Source organism: Euleptes europaea, chromosome 3 (genome assembly GCF_029931775.1).
Source record: "Euleptes europaea isolate rEulEur1 chromosome 3, rEulEur1.hap1, whole genome shotgun sequence".
Classification (NCBI taxonomy): Eukaryota; Metazoa; Chordata; class Lepidosauria; order Squamata; family Sphaerodactylidae; genus Euleptes; species Euleptes europaea.
This window is the reverse complement of record NC_079314.1, coordinates 100,958,683-100,981,268: the sequence shown is the minus strand read 5'-3', so window position 1 is coordinate 100,981,268 and position 22,586 is coordinate 100,958,683. Positions and strand designations below refer to the sequence as shown.

The window sequence follows — 22,586 nt, the reverse complement described above, 5'->3', positions numbered from 1 at the left end:
TACTGTGTATTGCCTTGATCAGTTGAGCCATCATGAAAAAAGAGATGTGAGAAAGAGGGGCTGGCCTTGCCAACAGTTGTTCCTTCAGCTTGCTTAAATCACTCCATGGGTATTAGAACCGATCTGAGGTTAGAGGGTGGCAGGGGTTAAACCTGACCCCTATGCTGTTCTCTCGGCCTGAAATGGTCTGGGGGGAGCACTCTTTACAATATTGTTGTAGGTGTATAGGAATCTGTATCATCATTTGTATATATGCCCGGGGGGGGGGGCAAAAAGTGCCTGCTGGTGCTGTTTCATTTTGGAAAAGCAGCACTGGGGAGGGGTCTCAACCCCCTTCCCTCACCCTCCTGCTGTAAATCAGGTCCTTGTGCACCTGATTCTTAGAGGAAAAAGAAATACTGGGAGCCCCGTGTGTGAAACACCCGGTGACACAGCTGCATGAACCCTAAAGCCAAAGCGGCCTCAGCATTCCTTTGAAAACTCTGGCTTTTGGGTTATCTTCTGGAGAGGTGGTGGTGCGATGTTGTCTGTAGTGCCTTGGTCTTGGAATGGGGAAACTTTTATTCAAGTTCCATTTCCTTCAGCCGTGGTGCTTAATGGGGCATTCAGTGTCTCCCCATTTAGCATAACTCATGTTGTTATTGTGATGATAAAGTGAGATTACTCCATGTTTCAATTATTTCAGTGGATTTAGAAGGGTGTAACTCTTTTTCGGCTCTCGTCAGATGGAACTAACGCATCCCGGTTTGTGCACAAACCCCCGTTCGTCCTCCTCTCCTTTCTCTCAGGAGGCAGGGCAGTCCCCACTACGTTGCTGTCAGTGACCATGTGGACGCAAGGGGTAGCACTGCTGAAGGAACTGTGTGTGAATTTAGACATCACAGCGAAAGATAATTAGTAGGACTGTGGTAGAAAAGAGCAAGACTCCAGTAGCACCTTAAAGACTAACAAAATTTCTGGCAGGGTACGAACTAGTAGGACGGTGGTTAGTGGACCAGCTGCAAACTCTAGTTTGAAGTCCCAGTTTGTTGGACCGTCTGTATTCAGACATCACAAGTAACTGGGACCGAGCAAACTGCAGTTTACCGAGAAGTCTGAATGTATTCTGTACATCCTGCAAGTCTTTTGGATCAACCCAACTGTCTGATGTTCTCCAGAGTGTATTTTCCTGTAAAAGAAGGCTTTTGATCCCCAGTGTGGTACCCAGGGTCACGATGGGGCTCATCAGTGTCTGCCTTCTCCTTCCTCTAAGCATCTCTTCCCCAAAGCAAAGAACCAATCCTGGCTTTCCTGCATCTCACTGTATCAGGAGGTTCTTCCAAAGAGCCCAGGAGGCGTCACCTTTGTGTCTATAGGGCGCACCCATTCAGAAACAGCTGCCTCCATCATACCAGGACACTTGGGATCTCCCAACGTTTTATGATTGGCCCCAGCCCCCGGGGGAGCAATTTTGTGGTTCGCTATGCTCCACTGCCATGGCAGCCATTTTTGTTGGTGCCTTTTTTGCAAAATCTCAGAATTTCCATACGTTCAACGAGGTTGGGGGTCTCTGACAAGTGAAAGTTGTTTGTTTGAGGTAATCTAATTAAGGAATATCTGATGATGTCTTGCGATGCCATCATGAGAGAAGGATGCATTGAAGTGGCAGGTGGTTCTTGAGGAAGGGATGCAGAGAGGTGGTTCAGTTTAACTGAGGCTCTCTGGTACAAAATCGTAGCAAGGGGGAAGTTCTAGTCTGAAACTTTAAAGTGGTAAAATCTCTGAACTTGTCATGGAGATCTTCAGGGCTTATTAGACCTCCTGAAGAAACATGAAAGACAATTCTTGGTCCTGACAGCTAAATATAAATTTATTGATTTACATTCTTGCTGCTAGCTTTTTCTAAATAAAACATAGCTGAATTGGCAGTAATTTGACAGTGAAGCGCTATAGATGTCTATGTGATCTGGATATCCTTTTCCAATGGACTGGCTTTAGGAGATGCAGCTTTTGAGAAAGTGAAGTTTGGGAGATGTATAATCAGGATTGTTCTCCCACTTCCCCTATGCCTTGTCTGAGATGAACAATCAGCAAGCACTGTCAGCAGTACCATGACTGACAACAGAATAACCCAAATATAAAAACTTTTCAGGATTTTTGATCTGTGATTTCCCTCCCCCCTTTCTCCATTGATTGGATTACGCCTTGGAGAGCATTGGAAGTGGCAGAACGGATTTGACCATCACCCTTCTAAGCATCGTTTAGTATAGTGGTTCCCAAACCTTTTGGGCCACTGCCCCCTTGGTTCCACAATCTCAACCCCAGCGCCCCCACTCTATCCAACAACACAGTTGAATGGGCCACCTCTAGCACCCCCTGCTGCCCCCTTACCTTTTAGTGCCCCCCCCCCTAGGTAATCTCACCGCCCCCCAGGGGGTAGTTCTGCCCACTTTGGGAACCACTGGTTTAGTAGAACACCTGCTTTGAACACAGACAGTCCCAATTTCAGTCCTCAGTAACTCCAGTTTAAAAGATCAGGTAGTAGGTGATGTGAAATACCTCTGCCTGAGACCCTGGAGAACAGCTGCCAGTCAGAGTAGACAATACTGATCTTGAAAGACCAACAGTCTGACTCAGTTTAAGGCAGCTTGACGTGTTTCTTCTTCGTCAGAAACTACTGACTTGAGCTGGGTTTATAACAGGCAACCACAACTTAATGTCAGTCTCATAAACAAGTTGTCAAAAACTGTTTGCTTATGCAGAAACAAGTTAACAACCTGTCTGCCTACACAGAGCTGAAAACCAGTTTCCAGAAATATTCCTGCCAAGTCACCTACAGGCAATTGTCATTCAACAGGAGTTATTATTTTCAAGCAGGGGTAGATGAAGCCCCATACAAGATTTACAGTTACTGAGAGGCAGAGCCTTTTTAGTGGTCGCCCCAATACATGTGTTTGCCCAGAATATGCCTGCCATTTATTGATTTCATCTTGGGGGGAGTATTGGCTGAAGCCAATTATCTTGTATCAGTTATTTGGTGAATTCACGCAAGAAGTGTAGCTGATGAATTACTTCAACTGCTGCTGTATTTTGTCTTGGTTTTATGATTATACTGCTGGATTGGCTGTGAATGGATTTTTGTAATGGGAGGTATGTTTTTACAAGATAGTTTTTTTTTGGTTTTGCTCACTGTCTTATCCTTGAGATCAGTCATTTTGTATTACAGTTAATGTAGCAGTTATAGTGCCAAACTAGGATCTAGGAGACCCAGATTTGAATAACTACTCTGCCTAACCTGTTTATATTTGTAAAATGCATGTCTTGTTTTGCTGGGGATGTGGTGCTTCCTTTGGTGTGTGCCTTCACACAGTATCTCTCTCTCTCTTTCTCTCTTTCTCCCCGCACTTCCAGGTAACATGGTTGAATGGTGTTTGCCACAAGACATTGATCTGGAAGGCGTCGAATTCAAATCTATGGCCAGCGGGTCCCATAAAGTTCAGTCGGATTTCATGTGAGTGAGCCACACGTCGGCATCCCATAGCTTTGCTTCATTACGAGTCTCATCGCATTGCCTGGAAAGTGAATGCCTGCCATCACTGGTTAGGTACAAGAAGTTATCATTACTGTAGACTAGCAAGAAGTCCAGTGTTATGGTGTGTGTGTGGAAGGATGGCCTATACATTGGAAGACAGTTTGGCACTGCTCTGTGTCCAAAGGGAACGTGCGCCTCCTCCATGACCCCTGGTGGGGGGAGGTGGACTACCCAATAGCAGTAAGGTGAGTAGATGGTGGTAGAGAGTGCTGTCAAGTTGCAGACAACTTATGATGACCCTGTAGGGTTTTCAAGGCAAGAGACAAACAGGTATTTTGTCATTGCTTGCCTCTGTGTAGCAACCCTGAACTTTCTCGTGGGTCTCCCATCCAACACACAAAGCTGCCTTCTACTGAATCAGACCCTTGGTCCATCAAAGTCAGTATTGTCTACTCAGACCCGCAGCGTCTCTCCAGGGTCTTAGGCAGGGGTCTTTCACATCACCTACTTGTCTAGTCCCTTTAACTGGAGATGCCGGGGATTGAACTTGGGACCTTCTGCATGCCAAGCAGATGCTCTACCACTGAGCCATGGCCCCTCCCCAAGTATTAACCTTGGTTGACACTGCTTAGCTTCTGAGATCTGATGAGATTGAGCTTGCCCGGGAGATAGGAGAAAGTAGAAGAGGTTAGCTGGGATGGAACTACAGCTGTTGCTTGTTTCTGGTGACTCCAGTGTTTATGGTGAGGACCAAACCTTTTCCCCTCACTTATTACCCACCTTGCATTTTTGGTTATGTTTGAAGTGAGATGGAATGATGGGTCCTTTTATGTAGACATATATTTATCTCTTCTTATAATAAGGAAGTTTGGCAATTCAGGAGAGGGCCTGTCTACAGGGGAGCCCTGTTTATGAAATATGCTACCCAGGTATATTCCTGTGATGTCATCCCCATCAGTTTTTAGGTGCCAAATTAGGAGCATTTTATTTACCCAAGTTTTTAATGGCTGAGCCAGGTTGGTACCAGTGTTCATTGCCTCTGTTGTGAAGGTTTAGTCTGTTTGCTGCTATTTTTGTCTTGCTTAACCTGATTGTATTTTTGTTGTTTTTGTGATTTGGTTGTTATTGAAATTTAGTCTTACTGTTCTAACACTCCTTCATAACACAGCATTTTAAAAAATAGTTTCTACTAGAAATAGGGCCGACGCAGACATATCACTGACTGCCTTTTGTGGGGAAGGGATTGAGAGGCAGCCTTCAGCATTCCCTGAATGAATCACTCCTTCTCACCTTAGCTGACATATCAGAGTATCTCCAGGATTAGAGGAGCATGCCCACTATATTAGGTGCTGTAGAGCACAGGCAGGATGGTGCTGCTGCAGTCGTCTTGTTTGTGGGCTTCCTAGAGGCACCTGGTTGGCCACTGTGTGAACAGACTGCCGGACTTAATGGGCCTTGGTCTGATCCAGCAGGGCTTTTCTTATGGAAAGGCTGTTACCAGCCACAGCAGTAATTCTTGCTAATGAGGGTCTCACGCACACACGCACACACACAGAAATATTAAATGGTGATTTCAAATCCTGACCAATAGCAAAGGAAACACATGCCAAAGGAAAATGGTGGCAGCGCTGCTAACACAATCTACATTGGTTCAGATCACAACCCACCAGTTGAAGACCAATGGCTTAGTTTCTGCTATGGCACCTACTGACCTTATATGGGCCTTTCTGCCCCTGCCCTGCTATATCTGTATCTTTTTTTCCCTTTTCCTCCTAATCTGCTTACATTTTCTGTGATGTTCCTTTCCAGTTACTTCCGGAAAGGCCTTTGCTTTGGCTTGGCCTGTTTCGCCAACATGCCCGTCGAAAGCGAGCTAGAGAGAGGCGCCCGCATGAAGTCCGTGGGGATCCTTTCTCCTTCCTACACCCTGTTATATAGATATATGCACTTCCTAGAGAACCAGGTCAGGTACGTTACTGAGAAAGGGGATGTGTTGGGATGTTTATTTCTACACTATAAATGGTTGCTCAACAATTTCCGAACTGTGGTGGGGAGCCGTATTGGTTTTTCTGGATGTACAGTGAGATTTGGGCCTTGTCTGCTGTGAGGTAATTTGCAGCACAGTTCGCAGTAATGGATACTTCCCTGTTGTGTACAGTGAAACATCCATGTAGTATTTATTTCAGGAGTTGGATCTAGCTATTCAGGACATGTAAACCTTTCCACAACCTGTTTTTGTGTGAAGCTTCATCCTATGCTTATTTTCTTATTTCATTTATATCCCACTCTTCTCCCTGATCAGGGACCCAAAGCGGCTTTTCACATTGTTCCCCCTTTCTTCACTTAATCTTCACAACAACCACATTGTGAGGGTAGGTTAAGATGAGAGACTGATGGGTTCAAGGTTACCTGGTTGGTTTCCATGATTGAGAAAGGATTCAAATCCGCTCATACCAGGTTCTACACTGATGCCCCAACCACTACAGCACACCAGCCCTCATGCCAGACTCATGTCTCCCTACCATTGATATGGGGGACTGGGATAACATCATAGACATGGCTTAATTCAAGCTTGTTACATGAAGGTTTCTAGGGTGACAAGCCACCCACTTTCCAGGGAACATTTCTACTGCTCCCATTTGGCTAGCATAAAAGATCTCAGTTCCTAGACCCCACCTTTCAGCCTCAATTCCCCACCTGAAAAAATTGGCACTAGTGACTAGTCAAGGATAGTAGTATGTGCTTAAGCAGATCCCCTTCTGGGCAAGGAACTGTAAGCACAAAAACAGGTGCTGCCTTTGTCATATTTTTGTTGGTGTCTTAGAGTGAGATCCTGGACTTCTTATTGTGCATCTACCAGGAAAAACTAGCGTTGAAGATCCCTTAGAAAACATTGCATAGGCTGGCACACAACATTGCATAGGCTGGCACATCTGTGTGCTCTCTGTCTTGCTGCAGCTGTTGTATAGGATTGGAACCAGCTGACTAATAGAGAAGATGGAGGCAGGGTTGATAGGAAGGTCCCTTGGCCCCAGAGAGAGAGACGCATCTGCTGCTGTTGAAGGCTGAGAAATGTCAGCCCCCTTGCTGACTAGAAGACCATTCCATGGGCATGTTGGTAATGTGCCTTCTCTTTACCTGCCTGTCTTCCAGACACCAGCTGGAGATGCCAGGACACTACTCTCACCTAGAAGCGTTTTATGATGACAAGAAAGGGGTTCTCCCTGCTGGCAAGGGCACCTCTTCTCAGCAAGCCGTCCACTGGCTGCCTTCCATTCACAGATACATGTACCCTGAGATGAAGGTGAGAAATACGTAGAAGGGGGTTATTAGACTTTGCTTGGACTGCACAGCACATCAGTGTTCCATGTTGGTCAATCTTGGGTGGAGTGGGCTTAGCCTTTGGCCAAGTCAGAGTTCCTGAAGCCTCCTGCATCCTGATGTGAGCTCCTCATATATCCTTCCACCTCTGCGAACCCCAGCTGATTTTAGCAACCTGACAGTCCCTTGTTACCACAGAGCTTTTATGCTAGCTCATTTGAACGCTGCTCCTTTGGCGGTGTTAAATGGAAAATACAATAACTTATTCGGATAGACTTTGTCCATGTGATCTGTAGAAAGTTGGCACATTACTTCGTATGATGTTGGATTACCCCCAATACAATTGTTATCGTGATAAATAGATTACCCCCTATTTTAATCAAATTACCTGCCACCGTAACAAAAGATAAAATAGTCCCCTTTTTTCCTGGTGGCTAGGGATCCAAGGACAACACTGGTGGTGGCCAAGTTTCTCTCACCATATTTTCCTTAAAGAAATAAAGGCTCTCCATTTACTGTTCAAGATCTTTGGGTCATGGGAGCTTGAAAAAGGACAGGAAAGGAAAGGTAGCTCCTCATAGAGTGCTGTTATGTACAGCCAGAAGCAGAGCAAGTGTCTCACAGAAAAACAGGTGGCCTTTTCAGTACATCCCTGTTTTTAATTTGTTACGTTTGTACATTGGCATTCTTCCAAGACGTTCAGAGCGATCCAGGTACTGTCTAGGCTTGGCTAACTCCAGAGATGAAATTCTATCTGGTGCTTTTAGACAATTCGCTAAAGGAAACCAGGTGTGTGGGGCTAACACAGCCTGTGCTTGTCCTTCTCCAGTTCCTGTTGGCAGTGTGGATCAGTGGGAGGTGAGGGCATCCTGAGGCATCCTGTATGCCTGGCATTGTGGGGAATGAAAGCATCTTAAGTCTTCTGCAGTGCGGGTTTATTGTCAGGCGAACTCAGGGACTGACATCAAGGAACATTTTATAAGCAACCTGACCTTCACACCCAAACATCCAACATAGATTGCGTATCGCCAAGCAAATGTATTTTATTATAAAGTAAACGTTAAGTAGGTAAATAATAAGGTGCGTATAATTGATAAGAGGTAATATGTTCCTCTTCTATTGTCCACAGTTCATGCAAATTTTAGATTCTCTATGAGGTAAACTTCCGTCATTAGTACAAAGAGGTCCGAGCTCATGATTTTTTTTTGTCCCATTAGAATTCCAGAAACTAAAAGTCCCTGTCATAAAATAATACAACTGTGAAAGATTGCAATCATGTATACACACTGCAAAATAAAATGTCAATAATCTTCTGTTTACTTCCTACTGATCTGTGTCAAAAATTTTCAAGGCCTGTCAAGCAGTCGCACAAATTTCTCTTTGTCTATCAGCAGTTTCCCTCAGAGAAACTTCCCTCACAAGGTAGAACTTATTGGACCCATTCATCTCTACCGCACTGTCCCTTCCCTTCTTGGAGGTGCTGTTTTGGCGCCACGGTTATATTTCCACTCCTCCTACCCATAATCAGTCCCATCTTGTTGCTGTCTGGTCATTAATTCCCACATCCCCTTTTTTCTCCTCTGGATGCAGATCACACATCCCGCAGGCTGTATGTCTCAGTTCATCAAGTTCTTTGGTGAGCAGATCCTCACTCTCTGGAAGTTTGCCCTTCTTCGCAAGCGAATATTGATATTTTCACCTCCTCCCATTGGTGTGGTGTGCTATAGAGGTATGGAATGGGATGGGGGGACGGGGGGTGCCATGGAAGAGAGAGCAGGGGAAATAAGAATTATAAAATTATGAGTGGCACGGACAATAGAAAAAGAGGTTTTCCTTCCTCTTTTCAAAATTCAACTTGGGAGTTATTCAAAGAAATGTATAGGTAGTTGTTGCACTGTGATCCCCTGGCTGTATCCAATTCACTCAGAGCTTATTTTTCTGGTCCTCAGTGGTCCTTCCAAAATTTATTCAAAGTGTCCTAAAACCCTGCTCCCAAATTCCACTCACAAAGGAAAGATTATTTTCAGACATCATAAAAGATAGAGCTGTTCTTCACAATGTTCTACCACAAACCCAAGGAGACAAAACATCTCGGTCATGCCCGACCACACACCTGCCATAACTGCCAGGTGAGCTAGTGCCTGACCCATCAATGATTAATAGAGTCGTTTTAATAAAGTTAATTAGTTTTTTAAATGTTATTATCTTTGCAATATGAGAAATATATTTAAACGATTCTGAAGAGAAAAAATGTATCCTTAGATTATTCAGATATGTCTTGCAGCAGCCACAGGCTTAGGAGAGGCATTCCTTTAGTTTTGAGAGAGCAGGGGAATGCCTCTTCTAAAATGGTGGCGACCACCCAATGGGTTTGTAAGTGCTCATATTAAAAACTGCTTTATTTTGTTTTTAAATCTGTTGCCCAATTAATTGGCAGAAGGACCTTTTAAATCAATTCAGGACTCTGCAGGCCCCCTCCCTCCTGGCATTACCTTTCCAGGGCTCACGGGCAAGCTGACAGGAGAAAAGAAAGGCCCACCTGTACCTTCCACTGTCGCTTTGGAGGACCCAACCCATAATAAATCCCCTTTGGAATAAAAAGTAGAATAGAAATATATATATAATAATAATCTAATTTATTTACTTCATTTATAGTCTTACTATTCTTGCTGAGACACAAGGTGGATTGCAAATCTTTTTTTAAAAAACCTACAATAAAAACAGGATAATATGTGCAATAAACAAGGTGATAAAAACCACATATCTTTTCCCAATAAGAGATTTCCCCTCCCCCGCCCCCAGGTCTGAATAGGGATATAGGATTCTTATCTCACTTCAGATGCTAATTTTCTGCCCCCCAAGCAGGCAATTAGTTTGCTGCAGTCAAACTAATTGTTATGGTCATTGTACCTCTGCATTTTCAATTCCTTCTCTGCATCACCTCTCCCTCCTTCTGACTGGGATATAAGGACTCGGAAATCTCCATTCCAATTTGTATCTGACTAAGCGAGTTTTGACTCTCAAAAGCTTATATCTCCAAAATCTTGTTGGTCTCTAAGGTGGTACTGGACCTAGCTATTCTTCAGACCCAGGTTCTCAGTGGTATTGGGATTTTCGAGGGCGAAAGAGTGAATGTCCTTATGCACCTTCTATGTTTTTTGCCCTTGTCTGCAGTTTATTGCTGCTGCTGCCTAGCCAATGTCTCCTTGCCTGGCATTGGTGGAACAGTCCCCGAGTCCAAGCCTTTCTTCTACGTCAACGTGGCGGATATTGAAATGCTGGAGACTGAGGTGTCGTACGTGGCCTGTAAGTAAGAGAGATTTGACATGTGTTTGCTTGCTTTTGCATCCTTGGGATTCTGCGACTCTGCTGATGCAAATGCTTGGCCAGAAATAGTCCGCTCCTTGCAGACTCTGGGCTAGCAAATTTCAGAGGGGTAGCTGTGTTAGCTTGTTGCAGTACAGGCAAACAGGCGCCCCTGTGGCACCTTAAAGGCTTAGACAGTGAGACTACAATTACCCTTACCCAGCAGTAAGCTCCATTGCACACAGCGTGACTCCTTTCGGAGTAAAAATGCACAGGGTTGCCCTGTAAATTTGTTAGTCTTTAACAGGGTAAATTTGTTAGTCTTTAACAGAAGGTGGACAGGGAAACAAGGGGGTCAGCTATATTAGACTTGATTCTCACCAACAGGGAAGAACTGGTCGATGAGGTTAAAGTAGTAGGCACCCTGGGTAGTAGTGACCACGTACTCTTGGAATTTACAATCTTGGGGAGAGGAAAACCTGTACGTAGTCAGACATGTAGGTTGGACTTCAAAAGAGCAAATTTTAACAAACTTAAACTTATGCTAGGAAGAATCCCATGGTCAGAAATACTTAAGGAGAAGGGAGTTCAAGAAGGGTGGGCATTTCTTAAAAATAAAATACTGAAGGCGCAATCCCAAACCATTCCTATGAGAAGGAAAAATGGGAGGAGCCTAAAGAGGCCAGGGTGGCTCCATAAACAGCTTTTTAAAGAGTTGAGAAATAAAAAAGACTTATTTAGGAAGTGGAAGGAGGGCCTTATAACCAAAGAGGAATATAAGCAAATGACTAGTGCTTGTAGGGAGAGTGTTAGGAAAGCTAAAGCTCACTATGAACTTAGGCTAGCGAGAGATGCTAAACGCAACAAAAAAGGGTTCTTTTCCTATGTACAGAGTAAAAACAAGGACAAGATAAGCCCATTGCGTGGACCGGAAAGTGAAATTGTAACAGGAGATGAAGAGAGGGCAGAACTCCTCAATTCCTACTTTTCCTCAGTTTTTTCTCGTGAGGGAAGTGGTGCTCAACATGGCAAAAACAGAACATGTGATGAGGGAAGGGATTTGCAGCCTAGAATTGGCATTGGGGTAGTGCAAAAACACCTGGTTTCTTTAAATGAAACAAAATCCTCTGGGCCACACGAATTGCACCCAAGGGTACTCAAAGAACTTGCAGATGTAATTTCGGAACCTCTGTCCATTATTTTTGAAAAGTCTTGGCAAACAGGTGAGGTGCCAGACGATTGGAGGCGGGCAAATGTTGTCCCCATCTTCAAGAAGGGGAAAAAGGAGGATCCAGGTAACTACCGACCCATCAGCTTGACTTCTATACCAGGAAAAGTGTTCGAACAAATCATCAAACAATCTGTCCTTGAGCATTTAGAAAGGATGGATCTGATCACTAAGAGCCAGCATGGGTTTCTCAAGAATAAGATGGATCTGCAACTGGTTGACAGATCGTACCCAAAGAGTGCTAGTTAATGGTTCCTCGTCCACTTGGAGAGAAGTGACTAGTGGAGTTCCTCAGGGATCTATGCTGGGCCCTGTGTTGTTCAACATCTTTATAAATGATTTGGATGAAGGAATAGAGGAGATGCTTATTAAATTTGCAGATGATACTAAGATGGGAGGGGTAGCAAATACAATAGAAGACAGAGCCAAGATGCAGGATGATCTTGACAGGCTGGAGAAATGGGCTAGAACTAATAAAATGCACTTCAACAAAGACAAATGTAAAGTTCTGCATTTAGGTAGGAAAAATCAAATGCATAATTATAGGATGGGGAGACTTGTTTGAGCAGTAGTGTGTGTGAAAAGGATCTTGGGGTCTTAGTAGACCAAACATTGAACATGAGTCAGCAGTGTGATGCTGTAACTAAAAAGGCAAACGCAGCCTTGGGCTGCATCAACAGAAGTATAGTGTCCAGATCACGCGAAGTGATGGTATCGCTTTACTCTACTGCTCTGGTTAGACCTCAACTAGAGTATTGTGTTCAGTTTTGGGCACCACAATTTAAGAAAGATGTAGACAAGCTGGAACTTGTCCAGAGAAGGGCAACAAAGATGGTGAGGGGTCTGGAGACCTAGTCCTATGAGGAAAGGTTGAAGGAGCTGGGTATGTTTAGCCTGAAGAGGAGAAGACTGAGAGGGGATATGATAACCATCTTCAAGTACTTGAACGGCTGTCATATAGAAAAGGGTGCCGAGTTGTTTTCTGTTGCTCAAGAAGGTCGGACCAGAACCAACGGGTTGAAATAAAATCAAAAGAGTTTCCGTCTAGACATTAGGAAGAATTTTCTAACAGTTAGAGCGGTTCCTCAGTGGAACAGGCTTCCTCGGGAGGTTTTTAAGAAGTGGTTAGATGGCCATCTGTCAGCAATGCTGATTCTGTGACCTTAGGCAGATGATGAGAGGGAGGGCATCTTGGCCATCTTCTGGCCACTAGGTGTGTGGAGGGGGGAGGTAGTTGTGAATTTCCTGCATTGTGCAGGGGGTTGGACTTGATGGCCCTGGTGGTCCCTTCCAACTCTATGATTCTATGGCCCCCCAACCTTTTTGAGCCTGTGGGCACCTTTGGAATTCTGACACATAGCGGTGGGCACAGTCACAAAATGGCTACCCCAGGAGGTGGAGCCAGTCACAAAATGGCTGCCCCAGGAGGTGGAGCCAGTCACAAATGATCAGGAAGCGAGGTTATGTATAACTCTAATAGTAACTCTTCAACATTTCAGGCACAAGCTCTGTTTAACGGTTTGCCTTTTTAATCTGCACAACCAGTCTGAAGCCCTGTTGGGCAAAAGGCCCATCTAGCCCCACCTACTTCCTAAAATGCAATAAATAATAATAAATAAAAGCACTTGGCGGGTGCCAGGAAAGGTGTCAGCGGACACCACGGTGCCCATGGGGACCACCATGTTGAGGACCCCTGACGCTGTGTGGAATGTTAAGAAATTATAGGCCCATCAGGAAGTGGTAAAACTGGACATCTTAGGGTATGGGTGAAGCATTTTTGAATGCTTAAAAAATTCTCCCTCATGCAGAAAAACAGCACATCTCAGAGAAGACTAAATTGTTTGCAGTACGCTTGACATTGCTTTTATTGCATCATTTGTATGTATTATGCTGTTTTTCTTGCATGGTTTTCTCATTCTGTTACCCTCCTTGAGGCTCAGTGAGAAAGGCAGGCTGTAAAATGAAGCAAGAAAACAAATTCTTCCTGACATACTAGTTTTCTACAAGCAGGGAGTAAAGGTACTTATACAATTGAATGCAATACAGAGAGGTGCAGAGACAGTGGCAATGGGAGACGAAAAGAAACCTGGAGGGTTGGTCGCCAGCTATACAGGTTTCAGCAGTGAATTTCCTCTTGAAGAGTACGTGGGAGTCTTATTTCATTGTACAGTGTATTAGAGCCCTACTTGTGGATGAGGACTTCTGATTTATCTGAGTGAAAGCTTCAAGGGCAGAGCCACCCCAATTCAGGCTGTGCACACTTACCTGGGAGTAAGCCCCATTGAACTGGACTTCTGAGTCACGTGTAGAATTGGCCTGCAAACGGGCGGTCTTTCTCCTCTGCTGCAGGCACGACGGAGAAGATATTTGAGGAGAAGCGGGACCTCTACGACGTCTACGTGGACAACCAGAATGTGAAGACGCACCATGAGCATCTGCAGCCGCTCCTGAAGGTCAACAGTGCAGACAAGGAAAAGTACCGGAGGCTCAACGATCAGAGGTAGCATCAGAGACTCCCCCAGTGGCTCAGTGTATGCATAGCCTCAGCCAGGGGTCCCCAACCTTTTTGAGTCTGCGGGCGCATTTGGAATTCTGACATGGCATGGTGGACTCGGGAAAAAAATGGCCGCCGCAGCTTGACTTCAGTAACACAGTGCAGATCCTCATGCTGTGGTGGCAGCTGCTGCCAAAGGGACATTAAAAAAAATCTGCAGAGCCAATGAAATCTCCAGTAGTCAATCAGAATCCTTGCTGGGCAAAAACCCTACCTGGCCCCATCCACTTCCTAAAAACACTTGGTGGGTGCCAGAAAAGGTATTGGGGACCCCAGACCTAAGCGTTCGTGTTTCTGAGTTGCCTCCGACTCCCAGTCCCTTTATTTTGTCCTTACAAGTAGGGCTCTTCTAACACCTTAACTTGTCCCTGGGCATTTTGCAAAACTGCTCTTTTGAGCAAGAATTCCGTAACTGCAGGCTGCCCCCCAAACTCCTGTCTAAACGCAGTAGCTCTATGATATGCTGATGGTGCGCAGACAGAATGGTGAGATGTAAGGGTAGTAAGTGTGCTCAAATTGTGAAGGCCAACACAAAACTACCAGTCAGAATCGCCTCTGGAAAGCACCAGGGGGCTGTTCCAGAACATGTAACACCAAACGCATGAACACTTGAAGCTGCCTTATACTGAATCAGACCCTCGGTCCATCAAAGTCAGTATTGTCTACTCAGACCAGCAGTGGCTCTCCAGGGTCTCAGGCTGAGGTCTTTCACATCACCTGCTTGCCTAGTCCCTTTAACTGGAGATGCCAGGGATTGAACCTGGGACCTTCTGCATGCCAAGCAGATGCTCTGCCACTGAGCCACAGCCCGTCAAAGTGATGGATGTGTGTTGTTCTACCAGACAGATGCTGATGTACTCCCAGGAAGTGGATGGGGACTGCAGCTCTTGTGAAGAGGACCTCTTCATCCTGTGAGTTATCCATGGGCGTTCTTTGAAGCTTCACTGCCACAAAGGGTGATGGTGGGGAGGAGACAGACCATAGCCCAGTGGTAGAGCAGGTAGGTTGTATGTCAAGGGCCCATTCCCCAGCTTCTCCAGATGGCAAAGTGAGTCCCTGGAGTGCCTTTTCCATATAAAATGGCTGTTTTTTATATGCTGACTTTCTCTACCACTTAAGGGAGACTCAAACCGGCTTACAATCACCTTCCCTTCCCCTCCCCACAACAGACACCCGTGAGGTAGGTGGGGCTGAGACAGCTTTTATTAGGATTGAACCTGCCCAAGGTCACCCAGCTGGTTTCATTTGGAGGAATGGGGAAACAAATCCAGTTCACCAGATTAGCCTCCGCTGCTCATGTGGGGGAGTGGGGAATCAAACATGGTTCTCCCGATCAGTCTCCACCATTCCAAACCACCGCTCTTAACCACTACATCATGCTGGTGTGGTGCCTGAAATTCTTGGGCAGGTCTCTCTCTCTAGGCTCCAAGTGCAGGGTTAAGCCCAACACTGCAACACTTCCATAGCCTCCCAAAGATCTGAGAACTGTAGGATTAAATTTAACCACATACCAGGAAGCTGGAGGTACAAAAAGGAAAACACTAAGAATAGCACGAGATGCAAAAGGAAAGGTGAGCCCAAAATAAATTCCTGAAGGAAGATGCATTGATTGCGTGAACGAACTTGAATTCTGAGGAAGCACCTTTGAGGATATCATTTTGTCACAGCACAGGTGTGTGAATCAATACGGTCTCCCTCCAGATGTGAGGTTCTCCTCCCTTGTTTCTAGGAAGGCTACAGAGGACCACCTCCCGCATGGTTGGCGCATGGTTCACTTTTGGTAGGGTTGCCAACCTCCAGGTGGTGGCTGGAGATCTCCCGGTGTTACAACTGATCTCCTGGCGATAGAGATCAGTTCCCCTGGAGAAAATGGCCGCTTTGGCCATTGGACTCTGGCATTGAAGTCCCTCCCTCTCCAAACCCTGCTTTTCTCAGGCTTCCAACCCAGAGCTAGCAACCCTAAGAACATAAGAAAAGCTCTGCAGGATCAGACCAAGGCCCATCAAGTCCAGCAGTCTGTTCACATAGTGGCGCCTCTAGGAAGCCCCCAAATAAGACGACTGCAGCAGCACCATCCTGCCTGTGTTCCACAGCACCTAAGATATTAGGCTTGCTCCTCTGATCCTGGAAATCTGATCCTGGCTTTTAGGCAGTTGCAGGCTTGACTCCCGGAAGGTTTAGCCTCCCAAGTAAAAGGAGAGGTTGGGACTGCCCCATCCGTAGTCTTGGCCAGTGGACTCCATTGGGCCTCACGTCCTTCCCTTTTCACCTCCTCCCTGCAGGTTTTTCATGGAGCAGAACAACCGAATATTTCAGACGCTGATGGAGGTGTCAGCCAGCCAGGACAAGACCCTGACAGCTGACCACGCCCGAGGAATGGGCTTGGACCCCCAGGGAGACCGTAGCTTCCTCATGGACCTGCTGGAAGTCTACGGCATTGACGTCATGCTGGTCATCGATAACCCTTGCTGCACTTAAAGAGAGGACTCACGCAAGGGTGATGGGGACAGCAGTGACTTCTCTCAGGCTGCCGGAAGCGGCCACGCGGCCTTGCTGGAACTCGACAGGACTCAGACCTGGAAGGATTGCCTTGTATTTAAGAAAACTCTCTACAGAAAGTGTTATTTATCATTTTCGTCCAATTAACTTTTTTTTTTTAATTTTCAGGCGTCCTAACCAAGATGGTGACTTCTCTTTTCCAGGATAGACTGCCCCCCCCTTTGCCTTTGAGGTCTGGAAGGCCCAGCGGTGCGTTTCGTTACCTTCCACCCTCCCTGCTCTGAAACAGACCCAGCTCTGGTGGTTCTGAGAGCCAGAACAGAGCCTGCAGGCTGGGAATGAAGGGGTAGCTGAGCAAAAGCACTTTTTCTCTCTTGGGGACCAATGTGAAAAACGTTATGCTGCTTTTGAGCCTTTGCGTCTTGTCTGCCGGTGACGCCCCTTCCACATGGGTAGAAGCGACCCCTTTGGGTTTTGTGTCCTGATACTGCAACTGAAATTTATGCACGTTAGAACACCTGCACTCTACATGTACAGTTTCCACTTGAATTACGGTTGAGCTGCAAGGTCAAGATTTTGCTGCGGCACCCAGTGGGCCTTTCTGTCCATGGCAGGGGGAGCAGGAGGGTTTATTCTTCCATGTCTGGTTCTGCTAAAGCAGCAGGCCTCGGGCAGCCCTGAACAATAAGAGGGAACGTAATAGTCCCGTCCCTCCCCACCACGTACACCTGTTACTGTTTGACAGATCTTACTTAGAGTTTACCCCTCTTTCGGCCACAGTGAACACCTCACAACTACCATCCTAAAAAGGGGGATGGACAAATTACAGGATTGCAACCAGCAATATTAACCTTGTCCCTTGCTTGCAAGCCGTGCCGTATCTCTGTTCCATCAGCCAGCTATAGAATGCACCTCTTCTCCACCTTTGCCTGGCTGGAGGAGTTTCTGCTTAGATGTCGCTCTAGCGGTGATGACCCCAGTTACCATCTGGTTATCGGTTCTCTTGCTCTGGCTGTGGCTCGGTGGTAGAGCCTTTGCATATAGAAAGCCCCCTGGGTTCAACCCTCGTTATCTCCAACAAACAGAATCGAGTAGTATTACGTGGAGGACCTCTGCCTGAGACCTTGGAGAGCCGCTGTCAGAGTAGACTGTACTGACCTTGGTAGATCGATGGTCGGACTCAGTATAAGGCAGCTTTGTTCCTTGTGTAGGAGGGAGTTCATTGTTCCGTCGCAGGGAGCAGCCTCTGAAGTGCATCTCCCCATGAACCTTTTGTAGCCGCCTTCTAGCTCAGCAGCTAGAGGGTGACAATGGGATTGTACTGAAATTGTAGTAAGGGGCGTTTTTTACCTCCATCCCCTGTAGGTGTTCTGCTGCCCTACAGCAAAGGGATTGAGCTTGGTTTTGAAAGGCTCTGCACAATACCGAGCCCTTTGTGCATTCTCAACAAAGGCTTTTTGTTTTGCTTGCAGGAGACACTGGGCTTGCCATACGCCGGAGCCCGTTCAGACCTGCGGAGTTCTGCCGCGTGCAAAAGAGCCCACTAGGTATAGACCCTGGTTTAACTTGCAGGGCAGACATTTGGGCAGTGACTAGTGCCAATCCGGGCCTCTTCTTTGTGACTTGTTTTGTGCAGTAGCTTCCCTGCCTTCTGCTCGCTGTCAAGCGCACCAGGATCTAGCCACGTGCCTGAGTAACACTACTGCAAGCTCAGCGCGTTTCTTCCACCAGCTGCTGCTGGGGAGGCCTGGGCACCTGCATGTCCTCACCGCTGCATTAAATTCAAGACCTCCGATCAGATGCTGGGGGCAGGCAGCTAGGAAGTTTGGTCTGACTCCTGGCATAGGTCCCGATCCCAATGACGAACCACCACTGCAGACAGCATCAGAGGGCTTAAATACATGGGAAGTGGCTGTGGCTCAGTGGTAGAGCATCTACTTGACTTGCAGAAGGTCCCAGGTTCAATCCCCGGCATCTCCAGTTAAAGGGACTAGGCAAGGAGGGGATGTGAAAGACCTCTGCCTGAGACCCTGGAGAGCCGCTGCCGGTCTGAGTTGACAATACTGACTTTGATGGGCCAAGGGTCTGATTCAGTATGAGGCAGCTTCACGTGTTCATGTCATGCTTTCCTCATGTCCTCCCCAGGTCCACGCTATCATATGTGCATCGTTAGTTCCACACTGGGAATTCCCAAGTATGCGCGGCCCAATTCAGATCATGACCGTGGCCTGTAGGGGGAGGGAGCCTTGTGGACCTGGGGAGCCGCTGCCGGTCCGAGTTGACAATACTGACTTTGATGCGGACCTGGGAAACACACAAGGAAAAAGTCACCCACGTTTAATTCCATAGGCTGGGGGGGTGTCCAGCAGTCGAAGTGGATAAGGTGGACGACGTCTCGCCAAACTCTCTGCCGACGCTTATGGAGAAGGAGAGTCAGTCCACAGGCACAGCCAGCGCTCCTAACCCTTGCGAAAATCCGAGTAGTGGCTCTGGGCAGTTGGTTGCCAATCAGCGCGACCCGGATTCCACCCTTGCCCTACTCTCAGATCAGCTGGTGGGTATTTGGGGTCCATCGGGGATCTCTCAGCCGTCCCTCTCAGAGAACGTCGGGGTCCTGCAGAGGCCAGCCTTTCCTGAAACAAGCTCCCTGGGTCGTCCTTTAGTCCCCGACTGCTGTTAACTGCTGTCCTGGCCGGGAGATCCCTTTTTCCTGTCTTGCTTTTAGTGCTTCTAATATAGGCTACCTTCTCCTGGAATTCTGCTGTGTTGCACTCTTAGCTCTTTGTAGAGAGTACTGAGCATTTTTAAAATATATATGTATATATTAAGAATAGGGGGGGATGCAATTAAAGAATCCATTTGTGCGCCATAATATTTGATGACATTCATATTTTACTGTGCGGAAGGGGCCCGTCCCTTCCGTCTCTATAACCCACTCCCCCATACCTCATTTCTAGCTGTCCTGCAGGGTGGATTCTCCCCGTGCATGAATAACTCCCTTTATATAAGGAAACCTAAATTTAAACTTTCGTCAGCTTCTTTATCCAGCAGTTTACACTCTCTGTCCGCTGCCGGAGTTGCTGCCTTTGCCGTCCACCACAGTGGATTACTGAAAGAGTCGGGCCTTTCCTTTGTGCCTTTGCCCGTGTTCTACTTTTCTGGCAAATTGCTGAGCTGCAGTTCCGGCACGCAGAAGTCTTCAATTGTCTCAGCCAATCATATTTTTGTCCTTCCCTTCCTTCAGAGAAGTAGCTTACGAGATTCTCTTCCCTTTTGCCCTCACAACAACCCTGTGAGGTAGATTAAGCTGACAGAGAACAACCGGTCCAAGGTCACGGAGCAAGCTTCACAGCTGAGGGGGATGTCTCAAGGCCCCAGCCATTTAAGTTCTCATGCGCAGGCTCAGAGGGCCTCCTGACCCTGATCAGGAACCTTGGCACAAGGCGGTTTAATGCCTTTCCCAAGCCAGCATGGTATAGTGGTTAGGAGCGGCGGACTATAATCTGGAGAACTGGGTTCAATTCCCCACTCCTACACGTGAAGGCTACTGGGTGACCTTGGGCAAGTCACAGTTCTCTCAAAACTCTCAGCCCCACCAATCTCACAAGGTGCCTGTTGTGGGGAGGGGAAGGGAAGGCGATTGTAAGCTGCTTTGAGACTCCTTAAATGTAGAGAAAACTGGGATATAAAAACCAACTCTTCCTCTTTGCAACCTGAAATGATTTATTTAACTTCTGCCCTGCACCTTGGCTCTCCTTAGTCCAGCACCCTCACCCTTATACAACACCGGCCTTCCAACGTTATGCGTACAGTAGTTAAAATCCAGGGCTGCCAAAGATCCCCCATCAACAGGAGGTAGAAGGGACGCTGTGGGCTCTGTTGGTTGCCTGTATTTCTGTAGGCGGTGGAGGTGCCCCTGTGGGTGACACTGTCCGTAGGCCTATGGAGTCAAACGTTTCTGAAACAGGCCTTAAGAAGCATTATGAAAGAGCTGGCAGGAGACAGCAACTTGTAAAAGATAAGTCTTACAAGTTTACTATTAAAAGAAACATGGTACCATTACTTCAACAGGAGCTTGATACAGATTTGGCAGGTGAGACTATTATTGTGCAAGGTAAAAGTTACCTGCTTAATATGTATATGGCAGTGGGCTGTTGTTAACGGGTTTTTTTTTTTAATTGCCACTAGGAGCTGGTGTGGGGACAGCTCACTGTCACAAGGTTGCTGTTTTGGTTTCCTGTTTACAACGGTGTATGAGAGCCCTGCATCCCATATTAAAAAAAAAATGTGGCCCTTTTACAATTTAATTTGCACAGATGTAAGTGTGCATTCCTCCGTTTATTTTTTTTAAAGCAGCAGCAGCTTCTGCTGCTTTCTGTTGCCTGCCAGAGTTAAAAAGGTAGTTCACAACAATGAAAGGGGCAGAAAAATCATGAAATAGAAGGGAATTGGCTCCTAAAACCCAGCGATGCCAGAGAATCTTGCTGCAGGACCTTGCTAGGGTAAAAACAACAAAAACAACTTTTCTAGTGAAATTGAAACAGTGTCCTTGAACTGGCTTCTGTGTCTCTGAACCTGTGCACCACGTCCTTGCTCGGCGTTGAATTAACAGAAAACCTGGCCATGGTCCAGTTCAGGAAAATTGTGCAATTTACTTGTTTCATCTAGTCTGTTTTGCTTCCACTATTAATGCAGGGCAGCAAAGAGAAAATGCATGGCGCCACTGACACCCCCCCTCCCCCACTCACTGACCTCTGGGAGCTTCATACACCCCGTACACCCCTCCCTTCTGAAATTTCATGAAGCAGAGCTAATTTTTCGCCTTTGCATTCTTGGGTGCTGGAAAACTGGTTTTAAAAAACAAAAGGAAATTCTTGAACCAAAGGAATAAATGACTGGGAGAATCCTAAAGTACTTTGTTTTTTTACTGCAAGAGTTGTTAGGAGTAGCAGTTGTTTATAGCTTGTGGGTACCACGTCCAAGTCAAACACTGGAAAGGGGTTATTTTACAGGCAACCTCCTGCCGCTTGCAAATGTAACTACTTTCTCCCCTCCCTGGTCTGTACACCTTACACTCTCCTCTGTGGGCTGGGGAAGACCATGACTGGGACTTACAGAGGGGAGGAGGTGCTACTATTTGTTTACTCGGTGCACCTTGCTCTGGCTCAGTAGGCAGGTCACCCAGACCTCCATGTACCTAAGAAATGTTTTTATCCAACAAGGGTTTGGAAAGGTACTGATCCCTCTCAAGATGAAAGCCTGCAAATTCTCCCTTGTCGCCACTATTAAACCCGTGTCGTCCCAGGGCAAAGCGACACATGATAAAATGCTGCAACAGCGCTTGGCGGCAATTACAGCAAAAATCTCATGGCTGTGGAAATCCCACTGACACTTCCTCTAGCCCCATTTAGTCTCTTTTGCTATGAAAACAAGCCTCTTCCTACGCCGGTTGCCCTGTAATGCGTTATGAGAGCCAGCATGGCGTAGTGGTTTAAGAGCGGTGGAGAACCGGGCTTGATTCCCCACGCCACATAAGTGGCGGAGGCTAATCTGGTGAACTGGATTTGTTTCCCCCATTCCTACACACGAAGCATGCTGGGTGACCTTGGGCTAGTCACACACTCTCAGCCCCACCTACCTCACAGGGTGTCTGTCGTGGGGAAGGGAAGGGGATTGTAAGCCAGTTTGATTCTTCCTTAAGTGGTAGAGAAAGTCAGCATATAAAAACCAACTCTTCTTCAAGTTGCAACCAACTTATGGTGACCCCAGCAAGGGGCTTTCAAGGCAAGGGAGAAGCAGAGGTGGTTCCCAAGCAGAACCACTTGGGAAGCATCTCTCTGACAAAATTTGACAGCCCCCGCCCGTGCTAGACCCACGTGGTCTGCCATTTTTGCCTAGTGTCCACCGTTAAACTGTTTGAAAAGGAGATTCTATAACTTTCCCAAAATGTTAGGGTGAGTTTTGTTTGTTTTAATTTTTAGAGCTGTGCTGAAATCTGAGTGCCCACGGCAGGACCGTTGGAGAAGCAGTAGTTTGTCTTGTGGGGCTGGAAAAGCCACAATTGCACAGGCTGTCTTAAAAGGAAGGTTGTGATGAATCAGAGATGTTCCCATCGCTGCACATTAGTTTGATGTGTAAATGCTGTACAATGAAAGGGAAATAGGGTG

At 46.6% G+C, this 22,586-nt stretch overlaps 1 protein-coding gene across 1 annotated transcript in view; it reads left to right on the top strand.

The window, feature by feature from the left end:
- DENND11 (DENN domain containing 11) overlaps positions 1-16,398 on the top strand; it is a 31,186-nt gene extending 14,788 nt beyond the window's left edge. The window contains exons 2-9 of the mRNA XM_056847241.1: positions 3,391-3,490; positions 5,321-5,479; positions 6,665-6,815; positions 8,423-8,561; positions 10,007-10,138; positions 13,716-13,866; positions 14,763-14,831; positions 16,203-16,398. Coding sequence (XP_056703219.1) covers positions 3,391-3,490; positions 5,321-5,479; positions 6,665-6,815; positions 8,423-8,561; positions 10,007-10,138; positions 13,716-13,866; positions 14,763-14,831; positions 16,203-16,398 — 1,097 coding nt within the window. The remainder of the gene's footprint in view (positions 1-3,390; positions 3,491-5,320; positions 5,480-6,664; positions 6,816-8,422; positions 8,562-10,006; positions 10,139-13,715; positions 13,867-14,762; positions 14,832-16,202) is intronic.
- Positions 16,399-22,586: the final 6,188 nt, after the last annotated feature.